This window comes from Dufourea novaeangliae, unplaced genomic scaffold, assembly GCF_001272555.1.
Source record: "Dufourea novaeangliae isolate 0120121106 unplaced genomic scaffold, ASM127255v1 scaffold168, whole genome shotgun sequence".
Taxonomy (NCBI): domain Eukaryota; kingdom Metazoa; phylum Arthropoda; class Insecta; order Hymenoptera; family Halictidae; genus Dufourea; species Dufourea novaeangliae.
Genome location: NW_015374062.1, coordinates 3,232,838 through 3,250,804, shown reverse-complemented (window position 1 = coordinate 3,250,804; position 17,967 = coordinate 3,232,838). Strand labels below are relative to the sequence as shown.

Below are 17,967 nucleotides of genomic sequence, written 5' to 3'. Positions count from 1 at the left end.
AGACATTCATACCATCTGAAAAAAAATATTCTTCTTTTCTCCGCGTAAAGGTTTATTCCTGTATGATTACAGAAGTGCACCATATCTTTCGTATACTTAACAATGACTATCCGTAGTACATGGTATGTTTTTATGGAGACTAAACCGATACAGTTAACTCCTGCGTAAATTCGTCGATTGTAATTGTTGTTGAAATGAAAATTATAAATAGCTTACTATAGTGACCTCTTGAATCGATAGCAACGGTGACAGTGGTGGGCTTTGTATAAAAAGCAGTGACCCACTATTGAAGCTTTCAGCGACGAAAGGGTTAAGCAACCGTTTATTTTCAAGCGGTGCTGCAGCCCGATGGCTTCGCCCCCTCTGGCAGATTGTTGCAAATTAGTTTAAGGAAATTATTGTACGCCTGGTTCTGATTTTCCTGGGAGTATACCTACGGACGGATGGTAAAGAAAAGACAGATAAAATTTCGTACAACGCCGAGTTAGGATGTAAGTCGTATTCAATATCCTTATACTCACTCCGTTGAGCACTATCGTTGGCACGAAAGAGAGGGGCGGGTTCAGAGCGGCCGTTGTCTTGCCGTGTTCGGCAAGCAGGTCGTCGGCCAGAGGACTTCCGATGCAACTCTTGATACTGTCCTGTGTCTTCTGACTCACCAATAATTTTTCAGCGCACTAAAATTAGAGTTACCACTGTCACGAAAGAAAACTAGGAGACAATCGTGTGTTTACGCTGCAAACACCCCGATTTCGGTAAATCTTCTTAAACATTAAGTAAGCAAAGGTGTTCTCTAAAAAAATTAATTTACTGAGAATTTTTATTTAACAAATTTAACTCATTGAATGGTTAATCAGCGACCTCCTTACGTGGTTACTGTTTCTTCACTAAATGAAGAAATCGAGCTTCTTCCAGAGAAGAAAAGCTATTTAAATAATTCTGTATTCCCAGAACAAACGGAGACCGTTCATTATCCGTTTGCAGAATTCCTTGCTAAAGACTGTCTCTTTACCGCCAGATTGCATAAGGAAATAACAAGGTGGAATCAACAATTGACACTAGACAGCGGACTCTGTCCATTTATAATATACAGGGTGAGTCACCTAACTAAAATACTGCTCACACGATGCCAAACACATTTTTGTTTTTATGTAATTTTTTTTTAGAGATATCAAGATCACCTACATTTTTTAAACGAAACCACCCTTTTTTCCATAACGTTGAAATAACTAATAAAAACCCTACCGTCTGAACAGACGATGGTGGGAACCTAGTCGACATTGCGCAAACAACCACCATCTCGGTGAAACGTTGAACTCTGTTGGCTGGTTCGTTGTTTTTGATCGCGTTGATAGCACAGGCCTGGGCCTTGTTGCCATCACACTCATCGGGTCCATGCTGACAGGAGAATTGCCACGAACCGGATTCAGAGTTTCTTGAATGCTGTAAATCATTGATCACTGTCCGATTGGATCGAAAAAACACAAGTACACGAATGATTCTTGCTGTTTGAGTCATATACTTGTGAACCGGTAGCGGCAAAGAACCATGCGACCGCTATGGATTTATCGTATATCGTATAACACCTTAGTATCAGACCTGGGCAAATTTTATTTGACATGAAAATAAGAAATAATTTATTTCGGAACTTTATTTTTTCAATACAGTTATCTAAAAATAAAAATATTATCGATTCATTTGAAATAATAGCAATTTCAGATAATGAATCATTTTGTTATTTTTGTACTTCAAATCTGGCAAGAGAAATGATGCTCAAGCTAATATGCAACAAAAAGATTTTATTTTAAGGAATCTCTAACGATCACTTACCGTCGCTTTTCCATATGGGATCAGATGGAGATTAATGTAATCCCCGATGATGTGGTACGATTCGGCCAATTGCACTCTTAACCAGTACTTGCTATCGGGGCATAATGATTCATAGTAGACGTCTACGTTAATCTTGTTCGATAACTCCTCGCCGGCCACCTGCGCAAATATAGGGGGGGGGGAACGTTTGATTACTTGTACCTGATTTAGGATAACGATGCTCAACCGTTTTTGTAATTACTTATACAATTTGAAAAAAATGTACAGACATCACGATTACTCGAAGGTCATAAGTATCCGTGTATCATTTTCGCAAATAATTATTTACTGTTCAAAGAACACATCGAGATTCCTTGATTGTTTCCTGATTAACACCGTTGAAGTACCATTTTTGTAAATATTTACGTAATAATATTCGCTCAACAAACCAAGACCTTTTGACTACCCGACGGCACACGCATTTAAGTGCCATTTTCGCAAATATTCATATAATATTTAACCAACAAACCAGAGACCTACTGATTTCCCCATGATCACACGTATCAAAGTGGTATTTTTGTAAATTTTTGTACAAGCCAAGGTCCAAGGTAAGAAGACATATTACATGAACACAGAATGCCAAGGCTTTAGTTTTTGAATTATGAAGGACTGAAGAAACGAGTGCCTTAAAACGGTATAGGAATATTAAGTGGCGACCAGAGATATTTCCCCACCATAAATCACCCCAGATACTATTGTGCCGTCTAAAGGTGGGATAATATTAACTGACCACTCGGGGCCTTTCTTCCCACCATCAATCAAGCCCAAAACGACATGGTATTTGTTCTGACGAGGTATTTGTTCAAACGATACAAAGGGTATATACAACCTCGTCCATGCCTATGCATTTATTTACTGACTATACATATAAATTTTGTCTTCTATTTTGAATCAGATAAAGTATTTTACGTTTATATTTATATATACATTTTACAACTGAATTCTACTATTCGCAAGATAACTGGCAAAGTGATTGCCCACAATAATATTGTCAATTATATCTTCTTTATTAATTTGCGTGTCCGTTAATAAAGATAAATAAATTGATTGTTATGTAGGTCATATCTACACGATATGACGAAATTTTTGTTTGTTTCCTGTTTTATAAATTGGACGATAAAGATTTTTATGTTTGCAGAGTCTAGTAATTAGTTTCAAATAATCGCAATTGGTAAAGTTTTTATGAAATCAGTATAATTAGTTTCTATGGATTTTTGTGTTGCATTTATAACAATCTTCAATGACTACTGAAACAAAGAAAAAGAACCGGCGTGTGCATCTCCAATGTATGTAAACAGGTTTAATATGTTACACGCCGCCCACGAAAAAATGCCGGAAAAACCGGATCCCCTTCGTTTTCATGCACAGCTTCTTAGTGCCACGTCAAAACAGAGGTCGCCCAAGACACTACACAAAACTATACAAACAGGAAAAAAAAATACTAAATAATATGATCCGAAATTTTTAGTCATTCATTGTGAAAGGAAGTTAAAATTCAAAATAATGAACAGTAACATTTAATGTGCTCCTTTGAGGCACAGTGCATAAAGAAAGTATTTGCAGAACAGGGTGTATGTGAAAGTAATGGCCGCCCCATTTACGATAGTACATATTTTGATCCCGTTTTATTTTATCAACGTAACATTCACTTTTTATTAAATAGAAAAATAGTGAAAAATTCGACAACATGTTCTAGGCATCTGTTCTAGAAGTCCACGAAATTATTTGTACAAACACCGTGTGTAAAACACTTTCTTTTCATTCACTGCAGTTGCTTCCAACTTAAAGAAATGCAAAACTTGGTAACCGGTATTCGAACGTAATTTTAAACTACCAGCGTCAAACGTATACTAAACTAAATTACATAATACATTGATATGTATAATACATAATACAATATAACATGATATAGTGTAATGTAAAATTTATAATAAATTAAACGTATATTCTGATAGAAACACCTATATGATTTCAATTATTGTGAAACAAGAAATTTGAAATTCGTAACTTTCACGGGTTTAGTTGTTCGAATCTTAAAGATGAAAGTAAAAACCGAAGAGATAAGATATCCTGTTCTCTCGAAGTAAATATGTTGAAAACTTTCTTGCAATAGGTCTCTGGTGTGGAGTGAATTTTTTTTGAAGTACGAGAAATTTTATGAAAATCTACTCACCGAAGTGCCGTGGCCGATGAAGACAACAAAGGCCACGAGAGCGTAGATCGACGTGAACAGGTAGCACCGCATGGTCAGTCTGGTCTGCTAATAAACCGGAGACTGCTTTAAACCGGCTTTAGCTATATATTGTAGCATCGTCGTCCGCGGAGGGGTCTTTGAAAATGTAGAGGGAGTCACATGACCAGAGAGACTGAAGAGAGGGGGGAAAGACGAAGAGGAGGTTAATAAAATTCGAACGTCTCCGGTTGAGAATTCTCCTGCAATATTGTTCCTCCCGGCGAGGCCGTGTCCTTTGATGTCTGAAGCACGAAAATAATATGCGTGGTTCATTAATAGAAGAACATTTGGATGAAATCTTTTCTTTCCAACAGTTCTTTCTCGAAAACGCCGCAAAATATTTAATAAGTTTGACGAGTTACCTAATGGAACCGCCTGTGTCTCGCCTCCAACGTATTCACATTATGTATTCTTCAATTACATTGTCTTGCTGTTTAGTACTGAATCACTTGCTTTCACCTACGGAGTTGTGCCGAAGACCTTATAGTTATTGTAAATTAGATATAGGGTGAAATTGTTTGAAATACAAACCTAGAATTAATATTTGAGATAACGAGTCAATTGAATTGTTTTATTATTCTAGTTTCAAAAATGTAAAATCAGACTCCTATTCGTCGTCTGTTTCAGCTCCAACATAGAAGTGGTTTGAGAGATTATTTCGGGAGCCATTTGTTCAAACAAGATAATCAAAATTCGAAACCAAATCAAATAAGAGAACGTTTTGGACAAAAATCATTTGCGTGTTCAAATGGAAGAATAAATACGAGAAAGAAGGTAACAGATGATTAAGTAATCACTTCGAAAATATTTCATTCAAACAATGATTGATCTTGTTACAAATTAACCGGCTGGATAGTTTTGAAGACTGGTCAGTCCGGTCCATGGTAAAAATCAGGGACTTCTACCGAAATGTAAAATACCGGTATTTATTTCGGTTTTCGATAATATATCGGTTTCGATATAGCTTTGATAGCATAATATTGGTATGAAAATCATACCGGTTTAAGTCCCTGGTAAAAATATCCTTGACTGCGTTCGGTGCCCCGAATGTTGATTAACATAAAGAGTTCTGGTCTCTTACCCCCTAAAAAGATGTGCATTCCTAAAATATATTAAGAATCTTTGACACTTAATCGATCGAACGTAACATATACTCTGGTTACGTTTTAGAAAAGAAAAGGCAAATACAATGTACTCACGATCCAGGAAGGTAGTATTATGCATGAACAGACTAACGAGAGTGAAATGTAATTCACGCATTTCTCTGGCCACAACTCAACGTACAGAATGTTGTATGTGACCGACGGCACTGTTTTAAATAATCTAACGATATAAGCGAAGAACGCGAAAGGTTTCTATGTCACTTTCTCGCCGAGAGTGAATGTGTGTGGTGTCACAAGCCATCTAACGTCAGGCAATCGGTGATGCGCGCGACCGCTTGCAGTGTAATCGAGGGCATCGCTAATCTCATCATTTACTTCCAACCTCCTTGGAGCTAACAATCCCTTGTAATAGCATTGAAATCATTACACGATAAACAATTCATACATAGAGTAACATTTCTGGCGAATATCTGTATATATTTACAGAGGTATAATGTGATTCAAGAACGATACTATAGTCTCACTTTCATTGGAAGAAAACGCAAGTATACGCTGCTCTGATAATTGCTACCGCTCGACTATCATGGTGGCAACAATCATCGGTACTATCTGTAAAAATGATATAATCTGTAATAGATATCAGGAATTTTTAATTCTTTTGCAGATATGGAATTAGAATGTCGATTGTACTAAAATAGTATGTATTTTATTAAACATGGGTTACATAATAAGTAACTAGTATCAGGAGTGTGATACTTGATGTTACTTATTCATATAAGGTTCTGATTAATATTGAGTTTTAAAAGAAAAACGAAATTTAAGAGCAATTTGTTAACATTGACTGAATTCCTTATCCTTTTTTCCGTAATATATAATTGTAAATGCGTGTACAAAATTGTACATTTCAAGTTGCCCGCAAAATGAAGATAAGAACATTTAAAAAAAATTACAACAGCATTTATTTACTACACACAGATAATTCTAACAATAAATTAGACTTATGGACTAATGCCATCATGAAATTTCAATTGTTTCTTGGTATGTTTCATATCATTCAGCAGCTGAGTAGCTCGGTTTTTAAAAGCATCAGCTATTTCTGGATTTTTCTGTACACCATCGCCAAGTCTGTACATCAAAGCAACATTTGCACAAGCATAGGGATTTCCAAACTCACAGCACTTCAAAGAGCATTTGTAAGCTTCCTTCATATTTTTCTCCACATGTCCCTCAATGCCACTCAAATAAACGCCCGCCAAATGAAAACAGGCCTTTTCGTTATTAGAGTCACAAGCTTTCTGAAGCATTTTCATTCCACTTGCAACTTGAGCAGCTCTGTCTTTTTCTAATTCTTCATTGCTTACTGCAAAAACACCCGCATGATGACAACCCTTATCATCATTAAGGTCACAACCCTTCTTCACATACTTGAATGATTCCTGTATGTTCTTTTCACAACCTCTACCTGCATATGCATTATATTGTAAGTATATATTTAATTTGAGAAAACTAACAGAACATTTGGTACAGGCTGATTGGAATTAACAATCTGTACAAGGCAAATAGAAAGGAGTAAGAAATGGAAAATATAATGGAAGATACGGCGATGAGTGAGTTCATGTCACCAACATGTACACCAGTAGATTACAACTAAAAGAAGCTCAGCAAGAATAGCAAGATTTAGATACGGGAATGAAAAAAGAAAACCAGATACTGGATATCAGAGGAAACAAACAAGTGTACGATGGGATATTGTTTTTTAATGGAATGCTATTTTTCCATTCAATCATAACATTCGAAATTTTGACGACGAACAACGACAACATTTGAATTTCGAGCAGTTGGACACACTTATATTATCTCAACAAATATTTAATGCATTATCACAACTTTTAATCTCATACACCTGTGCACAGGTGATATTGAATTATGAACATAATATGTAACATTGGTATAAATAAAAGAGAAATAATTGAAGTTGATTGAAAATGGTTATTTTCAGTCTTCGTATTTTCGCATAAACAAATTGAATCCATGACTATTGTCGCATAAAATTATATCTTTAGCGTTACTTTAAATTTCGCGGTAGAACATAACGACATCTCGCGGCGTGATAATTGAAACACCAAACAACCAAAACCTACTTACCCAATAAGCGAAAATCCCCATACTTTGTGCAACTTTTACCATAATTCATTTCATCGCAAGTTTTCTTATATATATTTGCCGCCACCGTGAAATCACTTTTAATACTTTCCTCATAATCGCCCAGCAGATGGCAAACTATCAAAAGAAATTTGAGTGGTTTAATTTGAGAGGTTAGGATCGTTAGCGGTAACACTCCTGAGGTGCCTCACCTTCAGGATTTTTCTCGCTGTAACAACCAAATTTATACTCTATGTAAAGGTTTTTCAGGTACTCCTTCACCTCGTCAGGGTCTTTCAAGTTATATGCCGCCATGACAAACAGGTATTTTTACTTATACGAGAATAAACATGAAAGGAACGAAACGAACTCGACAACACGAAGCACATGCTATCGATTCCAGCGAGACCAATCGACCACGAGGCGATTGTGCGCGCGCAAGACCGTGATTTTTCGAATGAGCGCAAGTCGACGAAGGTGTCAGTAATTCACAACATTGGAACTTGCGTGTCAGTTCAGGTGTGCTCGTCATTCGGTGCACTGCCAGTTTCTAATTATTCCATCGAGACAGATGAGAACGTACACCCTTGTGATTATAGAACAACTCATATGTCGAAAAAGAAACTACGTGCTTTGTTGAAGTAAGTAATAAAATCACTAGATCGCACGCGCGTCTTGTATGAAGTTGTTCCGTAATTTGTTAAGAAACCGTTTCATGTTTGCACTTTTTCAATGTTTATTTGAATTACATAATTCTATAATCAACACTAGCATTAATTACATATTTAATCCTTTTATTCCGAAATTTTTTAGGAGCTACAAATAAATATTGAAAACTATAAACTTTTGTAAACACAAAGTTATATACAATGATATAGCTTTTGTGGGATTTTGTTAAAAAATTATTTCGGATATTTATTATATAATATTAACCAATATTTAAGAACTACAAAAAGAACCGAAACAGAATTTCTGCATAGCTTGTAACTTCCTTTTCTATTTGTAAATAATTGATAATGTTTAACCTTATCATAGCAAACATTATAGATAAGCCTTATCAAAGCTCGATGCTTTCTATTCCCTTCTGTTAGCTTTTTAAGTTTATGCATCTGTGTTTATTCATCTTAGCGTGAAAATGAATATTCAATACAGATTTATGTAATGATATTTCCCAATGTTGCATGTTATTTCCACTCCGATTACGTGTAATAATTTGCATATGAAATATAGACTTGATTAATATTTAACACTCGTAGAATCAGATTCATAAATTAATTATTTATTTTATTTAGACATTGCAATGAAAGACCCAAAAACTATGAAAAATGCATTGCTGCAATATTTTACCATCATTTTAATTGCTTTAGTAACTCTACTGTTAATAAAGTATTAATTTTATCTAGAACCTTATCATCGCCAAACAGAAGGAAATGGAAGACTTTTGGTAGAGAGTTCTTAAATAAATATTAGACCTATTGTTAGTATAAGACTAAAGAAACTAATATATATTCTGAGATATGCAAATTTGAACGATAGTGATATTTTATTTCATAATTCTAAATATGTAACGATATGTCTACATTGGGAACGGAGGTGTTATAGATGACCTTTCACGTACGATTACCACACCGCTCAAACGTTCCTTCTGTTACAATAGTGCTGTTTCTTCAAATACAATTAACATTAATTTGTATTTCTTCACAAAATACTTTTACCAAAATTTATACACGTCACGATCTATTACTTCTTGAATCATAAACGAAAATCATTTCGATTTACCGTGTAAAAGTTACATAACAAAAACATAGAATTAAGTTACATTGATTTTTATCGAAATTTACGTAATAACGAATTTTTGGGCGGGAAACAATCAGTATACAAATGTATTATGTAAATGCAAAAGTCTTGATTCGATTATGTTCAAGATCGAAGAAAATGAATTATAATAACATGTAATTTACTCAGTCGGTTATACGATGTAATGTCAACATCCTTCCATTATTATTATTTTTCATTTCTATTTCATTTCATTAGAAAAGAGGCCAAGGTTACGTGTAGTAGATGCATCGAGACTATACATACTAACGACCCAATAAAGAATTAATACAATAACATGTCATGATGTATTTTCAAAAAGAAACGCAAATTCGATTTTTGGTCTGAAGCATGGTTGCATTAAGCATATTAAAAGGGAACACTTATAGAACAGTTTTGCAAGGCTTTTGTAGAACTTTGATTGCTACGATTCAACCGACTGCTATAGTCACTGAACAGCCAACACAAGTGTATATGTATATGTATACCACCTTCTGCTATGCCAACCTTCAGGGTTTACTCGGTTAGGGGGTCGCCTTCTTATCTACCCTCCGTGATCAGAATTCATCTACATATCAAGTGAAAAGGCGATGTAAACTATGCGGATTGGACGTAACACGCGTTCAACTTAATCTCAAGAACTTCATTCTTGGTGCACCAATACATACACGGCTACAAGTCGTCGTGTTCCCGCCTATCGCGTGAAGTAATTTGTCACGGGCATATTAACGACATCTATATGATTAGTGGACTTCCATTAACCCTCTGCACTTGGCCTATTCTTGATCAGCCTTCACTTCCTGATGGGACAGGAAGTACTCTTCTGCTATAAGCAATTTCTCTTAATTTCCTTTAATGTATAATTAATGAATTGATATCATTTGGACTGTTGTATTAACTTTATTAAAATTGATTTAGTTAGAACAATTTTCATATCCTGTATTTGTCTTCTAATTTTGCAATAAAAAGGGAGGTTATTATATTAATGTAGATGTAAAATGTCATATTTTTAATAGTATTCCCTGAAGGGAACAGGATATGAAAATTGATTGTGATCCCTCCTGTACAATTCCACGGGATCTGACACGCAGTTCCACGTGTGCACGTGATCGTGCACGCCAATAATTCGGGGTGATTCAACGCGTAACTGGGTTCAAGGGCAAGCCACACAGATTCCGGTGCCACACCAATGGAATACTTAACGGGCAGAAAAAGAAGGCGCTCTCTCGAATAATATGGTAGGTACTTAACAGCAAGGGCGTCGAAAATTGGACGAATTAGTCACCAGAAATGAAAAGGTCAACCTTATAAATACGTATATATTATTTTCGCTAAAAAGACAGGCATTTAAAAAAAAGGGTTCAAAAATGCACTGCAGGAGGAAATGATCTCATCCGAAGACTCATCTGTCTGTATTCCCATTAAAACCGTCTTCCAAGGGTTAATTCCCTTTTAGTACCTTAGAGCCGATATACAGAGTATGGCATTTAAGTTGACACATGGAAATATTATAAAAACAAAGCATTCCATAAGAAAGTATTATTAGACAAAAGTTGTTTGTCTTTTGAGGGGGAAAGAGAATGACATTATTTATTCTTAATCCAATGAACGTTTTGTAGGTCATTTGAAGGTCAACTTCGTTTTTTGCTTTCAGATGAGCGAGTCCGTGAAAGTGGCGGTGAGATGCCGGCCAATGAACACGCGGGAGTTGCAGCAGGGATGCAGGGTACGTCAGCCAAGGGGGTATAGCTGCTTCAAAGATATAGCGTTAGCCATAAAGATGGCCAACCCTTAAACTATTAGTACTCGATCATCGGGGGCCTATTGTGTCCCACCGCACTCAGTGTCGTAGGCACTTTCAGCTATGGGGTACCAAAGAATAAAACAAAAAAGACTGGAATATTTGAATGAAATTTACGTTTTTGTAAACTTTCATAAAGAATAAAAGGGCCAGAAGTATTTTAAATCTGAAATTAGTACGTTATAAGAATTTCTTTAATTACATTAACACGGAAAAACCGATTCGAAATTGGCTATCGAATTAGACTACTGAAACAAATAAACGTCAGTGTCGGTAAGGTTTATGGCTAACGCTATATCTTTCAAGCAGCTACACGATCACGGGCGGGATGCATCCACTTATGCTTACTTACAATTGGGTATCGCGCGTGCACCTCGGCTGGGACGAGTGCACCACGAATAGACTTCTCCCGCCTTTTTCTCGTTTTGCTTGTCGGACCGAGTACGGAGGGGAAAACTGGTCATCGTCATATCGAGCGCGCAGTAGCCTAGCTACCGTATCAAAACACACGCGCAAACAAACGTCACTAAACGCGTCGTGTCTGCGATTTTCGCAAGGGAAGGGACGACTCTTGCGGAGCAACCCCTTTCCGCCTAATCGTACCGTCCCGTGTGAGTCCAGTGATTAATTAACCTGTTGACCTTAGAAATGTTCCTTTACAACTGCGTCTACACTATAACACGTTATTGGGATCTGACATGGGGGTAGAACATATAGGTACCTCATTAATATATACAATCCCTTAAACCTCCTGACCGTCACTGTAAGATTCTACAGGTATTTTTTCGATCGATCGACTTTCGAAGGGGTCCTAACTGATTAAGAGATCAAAATAAGGGAGTCATTCGATTTGTTGTAACGAGAATCGAATTGTTATGGACTTTCGTTATGTATAAGCAGTAACTTTGCATGCAAATGCATATTTTTATGAAATGATATTCCCATCTAACGTGGTCAAAACGAATGGGTCACGATGTTTCCAGTACTACAATATCGTAACGAGCCTGTGCCACTGGGTTAAAAACAGAGACAGTAAAACCCAACATCGGGCGTCCCTGTTTTATGCTCCGAGTGCATCAGCACGCTTCCATCGGACGTCCATCAACGATGCCCCCGGTTATCACGAAAGCTCGGCCCTTCGGTCGTTAAATTTACCATTTCATGATATATTCAACGAGCCGCGAACGGGCACGCTAGCCGGCGGAGGATCGGCGATCGACGAACCACGGTTGTATACACGGTGTAACAAAAATGTTGGAGGTCCCTGAAATGTGACACTCGTGTGGCGATTTGGAACAAGTTTTTCATTAGCAAAAATGTTATCCGAGACTTCGTTCACGACATTATTAACGAAAACCCCTGACCAATCAGAGCGCGATTCTGTCAGCCGAGTTCCCGCGGTAACATTGGCTACCAATTACAACGCGTAGCCAACGTTACCGCGGGAACTCGGTCGGAAAATTATGGAAAAATTATGGAAAAATTTTATATATAACACGGTATTCTTGGAATACGGTTTTGATATAACACAGTAGAAATTATCGAGAAATCTCTCATAATACGGTATTCTTGGAACACGGTTTCGATATATCGCAGTAGAAAATTTTTAGTACATAACCACCTACAATAACACGGTATTCCTAGAATACGCTTTCACAACGACAAACGATAGACACAAAACCAGAGAAATGAGTGAAAATTCACTTTTCGTGCTAAGGAATTTTCAAGTCGAAAATGAACTGAAAATATTAGGGGTGGTTTGGAGATCCTAATTTTTAAATTCTCGAAACTCGAAATTCGAAACTTTCTTGGATTTCTAGGGATTTCGACGTTACGAGGAACCAATCTCGAGAAAATATTGTTCAAAAGTCTACCAAACATTCTCAGGTACGACAATAGACCTAGCTGCAAATCTTACAAGTGAATGAGAACACTCTGTGTAAAACGTTGCAAATTGATTCGTGCCGCTCGGTCCACACGATAGCCGGTTACGAACGACAAGAATTATTCACGGGGTGTGCAGACTCACGTGCTTATCGATGGAAATGGAATGTATGCCGAATCGATAGGGACAGTCGTGTCACCTCTGCTACGTTTATGCATGACGACACACGTGGGTGGCAGAAGTAGCAGGAACAACACACGTGCATGTCTGTACTGACTGAGCCACGCGTGTGTGTGTGTGTGTGTGTGTGTGTGTGTGTGTGTGTGTGTGTGGGTCATAACAGTTAAAGTTACGTTGTCGAAGAAATTTCGTTGTTGGTGAACAAGTATTCCTTGACAGCGTAGTAAAGATCAGACCTGGGCAAAATTTATTTGAAATAAAAATGAACAAAATTTATGTGAAATAAAATAATATGTTATTTGAAATAATATTTCAATAATATCAGGGGTAACATCTAACTTTGAGTGAAACAACATTCGAAACAATTGTTTCAGACAGAAGATCCACAGAGATATATGTATCTGATACCGCAGATTGTGTTTTTGATGAAGTGGGTTATAATTAAATGGCAGATATTTTCTTCTGTTGATAGATATATAGGTGAACTTTTCAGAAACTACTAAGGAAATAACGTATAATAAGATGTATATGTTGAATTCTTAATAAACAATAATTCTACATATAGAACAACATTTTTTAATTGTCCCTCTTATTTAACACCTTAAAGGTATGTAACCCTTTGAGTAAAAGTTTGCTCAACATTTGGAATCATAGCGAGCTCACTAATTTGCAATGTTTGAATCAATTTCTACGCGGAAAAACTAACGTGTAACAGTATTTCCAACCAGTACTTTTGCTACTTCCGCGAAACCGGATCGTTATCGGGCTATCGATGAACCGATGTCGTGGCGAGTAAATGGACACACACGTGTTCCCGTTAATGCGTTCGACGTTATTGCAATGTTGCACAACACTGCCGGACCACCATCGATCGCGGCCAGTTCCGGAAACACAATAATTAATTGATCTCATTAAGGAGATAATGTTGTTGTGCTAATTATAAAAAGACAGTTTATGTTATGTTGAGTACCTATTGATTAAGAATAATGTTGCGGCAATTAAAAAGAAAACTATAATGTTATGTTGATTCTCTGTAATTATTAGCTGGTATTAATTATTTTTTATCTTTCATTGCGCACAATTTTGCTTAATCTATATCTGGTACAACATTATCCCCAAGATGGGGCAAAAAGTAGCAATCCGGCTCGGAATTTGTAAAAGATGGAACTTGATTTGCATGAGGGTGATTTTGATTTGCAAAAAGTTGAATTTCGGAGTGCGAAGACAGTAGGAACGATTTCCCCGCAAGGTCCACGAAATTCTAACTCGTCTGAAATGTTCGCAGAACGTGGTGACGATCGACCCGGGCACGAAATGCTGCACCTTGGACTCGCCGAGCGCCGGGGGCGGCAAGGTGTATCAGTTCGACGCGTCGTTCGGTCCGGATGCCACCACCGAGCAGGTGTACGAGAACATGGGCTCGGTGATCGTGGAGGCTGTACTGGACGGTTACAACGGCACGGTGTTCGCCTACGGTCAGACCGGTTGCGGAAAATCGCACACGATGCGCGGTTTTATCGAGCGTACCCTGGACCACATCTTCGAGGCGACGTCGACCGCCAGCTCGGCAATGAGGTACCTGGCTCTGCTCAGCTACCTGGAGATATACAACGAACGATTACGAGATCTGTTGCAAGACGGGACCAGCGATCTCCTGACGCTGAAGGAGGATCCGACACGCGGGACCTACGTGGCCGGCGGGCTGAGAGAAGTCACCGTGAAGGACGCCCAAGAGTGCGCGATTTTGGTCGAGCAAGGTGACAGAAGAAGAGCCCTGGCGGCTACCAAGATGAACGCAGCAAGTTCCAGAAGCCACGCTGTGCTCACCCTGTCGCTGGAGACGCTGGCCATCAACGACGACAGCCAAACGGAGAACACGGTGAAGAGGGGCAGGCTCCACTTGGTGGATCTGGCTGGGTCCGAGAGGCAGGCTAGGACCGGGGCCACCGGGGACAGGCTGAAGGAGGCGGCTAGTATCAATCTGAGCCTGTCCGCGCTCGGGAACGTGATCAGCGCGCTGGCTGCTGGTCATGGACGACATGTGCCCTATAGGTACTTTCTGTATTATATATTCTATATTATATATTCCCTATAGGACTTAAATATTAATGAGACCAAAGTACCTTCACTTGGACTTGTTGTAAAATGAATGATATTCAGAAGCTAATCTACACGATTGGAGTAACAGTGCACAGGATTAAATGCTTCCTTTGAAATACATTCTCAGAGACAGCAAGCTGACGAGGCTCCTGAGGGACAGTCTCGGGGGCAACGCAAGGACGCTGATGATCGCCTGCATAAGCCCCAGCGACGCGGATGCGGAGGAGACGCTGAGCACGCTGCGGTATGCGGCCAGAGCTCGATGCATTAAGAACAAGCCTGTTATCAACGAGGATCCCAAGGATGCTCTGTTGAGGCAGTACCAGCTGGAGCTGCAGCGGCTTCGCAAGCTGCTGGAGTCGGGCGACCAATCGGTGCTGAAGGAGATCTTGGCCAACGATGGTAACCAGTACGAAGACGAAAGTAGACAGATGGAATACCTGGAAGAAGTCGAGAGATTGAAGAGGGAGTGCGAGCACTCGAACTTGTCGGCCCAGAAACTGAGGGAGGAACTGGAGGCGTTGAAGTCTCGTTACGAGGGTGACGGGATGAGCAATATGATCTCGAAATCTGTCCCCCGACCGCCGATGGACGAACAGGATCTGGAGCGCGAGGAAAGGCGGAAAAAGAAGAGGGAGGCAGCCATGCAGGATGTGCTCAAGAGGTTGGAGAAGCTGACCATCGGAGGGGAGGAACAGGGGAACACGGAGCTGAGAAGACGACGGGAGAAGAGGAGGAAGAAGCTGGAAACTCTCGCTTCGGCTTTGGAGTCAAGCGCCCAGGAGGGCAATGGGAGTGTCTTCCAAGTCTACGGTCAGCTAAGGTCAGATGATGAACCATTTGAAATTCTCTAACAGAATACGATTATTATAGTCTACACATATAGGGGAAGGTTGCCGAATTTGGATCATCGCCTAGGTAGCTTGTCACGTATAAGCAATTTGCGCCGTATGATAAACGACATATGTATATAGGGTGTGTCAAAAATGTTGCAGGCCCGTGAAATGGGTCACTCGTGTGGCGACATTTTTGAGACATCCTGTATAAGGAAAACGATCAAATTTCTACAGTAGACGATCAAATCCAATCTTTCCTTTTCTCTCGAAGGAATAATCAATACGAGTATTAGCCAGGCCATCAGTAACATCTAAATTTTACTGTTCTCGGGGAAACAGGTCAACGGAGGATGCCCTGAAGCGTATGGCTAAGCGTGTGAAGCAATTAGAAGCAGAGGCAGCCGATCTCCAAGCTTCCTGGGACGAAGAACGTCGCGATCTTCTTCGTAGGGAGCTGCTGACGTCCCAGATATGCGACGCGATGCTTCCACACCTTCGTCCAGGTTGCCCGTTTCGCGACGTGATCGCCGTTCGAGCATCAGCGACCTGGTGCGACGAACTGGGCCGCTGGAGGCTACCCGCCGACGTCTCACCGCACATAGCCCTTCCGCCAGCGTCGCTGGCTATCCCCACGAAATTTGTGCCCAGCATCAGAACATCTTCCAAACCAGACCTGAACAACAACAGCAACGGTAAGGACACCGAGGACGAAGTTGGCAACGAGGCCGACAACGAAGAGAGCAGCGAACAGGAGGAAACCAAAAGGCTGGACATCGCTGACACATATTTCCGTCGAAATAGAATCGATAAATTACTGGCGCACGTCAGAGAAGCGAAAACGTTTGGTGAGTACAGGGGGGTACGTGCCAACTGGACAATGAAAAACTTTAAACGAAATATCCCGAAAACCGAGGCCCATTCTGAAGAGATCTATGAGGGCTTTGTAATACTACATGTTCTATAACTTCCACATAGTGCCGTTCCAAAAGCGATTTTTTAAGAATATTATCATAAAGTCTGTTCCAAATTGGCTCACTAGTCTGAAAACTGCATTTTCGAGTAAAACGCTTTAAAATGGCAGCGATTTTCTCCAGTTGATAGATAGATATTTCAATCTCCAGAAATTAGTAACGAAGTAACATATAATAAGATGTATATGTTGAATTTACAATAACACTAAACGAATTATTATTGTACACCGTAACGGTGCACCAAAATTAAACAAATCGAATTCCAGATTCTAGCAACCGTATTAGCCGGTCCGGTGGTTCCGAGGATGCCTTTCCAATCGGTGGCAACCACCTCCAGCTGAACGCGTTGAATCTTCAAAGTAGCGCGCCAGTGATTGGCGAGGTGGACAGCTACAAACCCAGCCAGCATTTACAAACGGGTCGGTTCGGGCGACCCGGTTGGATGCTGGAAGGGAACCCGGTGAACAAGGCTTTCTTTCCAAAGAGACATCCCCCGAGGATACTGGAGGCGTTACCGTCCTATCCCCAAGGGACGAACGGAGGGCTTAGGTTCGGGGGCAAGTCTATATCCGAGGAGATGTCCGAGAAATTATCGACCAGGTTGATTCACGATGACACCGTGGAACATCAATCTACCTTGATCGGCCATGCCCGGTCTCCTACGTACTGAACGGGACACGTGGAAGATGAAAAACTGAGAAGTGGAATTTTTTTAAGACGTCCCGGATGAGGATGCTTGAGAAGGTACTGTTTAGCATATTCTTCGAGACATATTGCAGTCACTTTTGGAATCGAGATAGTGAGAGTTCTTTTCTAGACAGACCTGGGCAGATTTTATTTAAAATGAGAATAAGAAATAATTATTTGAATATTATTTATTAAGAAAAGAAAATATGAAATTAATGAATAATTAAATTGCAGAGATTATGCATTTAGAACTGAGTATACTGAACTGCTTCGTACAGTCCAACGAGATTTTTATTTTATTCGTAACGTAATGGAAACTCTCAAATAGAATAAATCAATTCCCGT

The 17,967-nt window shown here is 39.3% G+C and overlaps 2 protein-coding genes across 2 annotated transcripts; one reads left to right on the top strand and one right to left on the bottom strand.

Annotated features, from left to right (window-relative positions):
• Positions 1-39: 39 nt before the first annotated feature.
• Positions 40-7,719, bottom strand: LOC107190179. The gene is made up of 9 exons (XM_015578931.1): positions 7,560-7,719; positions 7,351-7,485; positions 6,212-6,667; positions 5,101-5,204; positions 4,043-4,129; positions 1,831-1,989; positions 1,246-1,443; positions 522-677; positions 40-433 (listed from the first exon to the last, which is right to left on the bottom strand). The coding sequence occupies exons 1-9, from the start codon at positions 7,660-7,662 to the stop codon at positions 329-331; spliced, it is 1,503 nt and encodes a 500-aa protein (XP_015434417.1). The 5' UTR covers positions 7,663-7,719; the 3' UTR covers positions 40-328.
• Positions 7,720-10,816: 3,097 nt separating this feature from the next.
• LOC107190177 (osmotic avoidance abnormal protein 3-like) lies at positions 10,817-17,605 on the top strand. The gene is made up of 5 exons (XM_015578930.1): positions 10,817-10,888; positions 14,314-15,080; positions 15,256-15,951; positions 16,304-16,809; positions 17,202-17,605. The coding sequence occupies exons 1-5, from the start codon at positions 10,817-10,819 to the stop codon at positions 17,603-17,605; spliced, it is 2,445 nt and encodes an 814-aa protein (XP_015434416.1).
• The last annotated feature ends 362 nt before the right edge of the window (positions 17,606-17,967 follow it).

Excerpts from the sequence above, each read along its gene's own strand:
- LOC107190179 (XM_015578931.1), bottom strand. The coding sequence starts at position 7,662 with ATGGCGGCATATAACTTGAAAGACCCTGACGAGGTGAAGGAGTACCTG. Across the intron at positions 1,990-4,042 it reads TCATCGGCCACGGCACTTCG|GTGGCCGGCGAGGAGTTATC; the intron begins GTGAGTAGATTT and ends ATATTTGCGCAG. Across the intron at positions 678-1,245 it reads CACCATCGTCTGTTCAGACG|TGCGCTGAAAAATTATTGGT; the intron begins GTAGGGTTTTTA and ends CTCTAATTTTAG.
- LOC107190177 (XM_015578930.1), top strand. The coding sequence starts at position 10,817 with ATGAGCGAGTCCGTGAAAGTGGCGGTGAGATGCCGGCCAATGAACACG. Across the intron at positions 10,889-14,313 it reads AGTTGCAGCAGGGATGCAGG|AACGTGGTGACGATCGACCC; the intron begins GTACGTCAGCCA and ends AAATGTTCGCAG. Across the intron at positions 15,081-15,255 it reads GGACGACATGTGCCCTATAG|AGACAGCAAGCTGACGAGGC; the intron begins GTACTTTCTGTA and ends ATACATTCTCAG.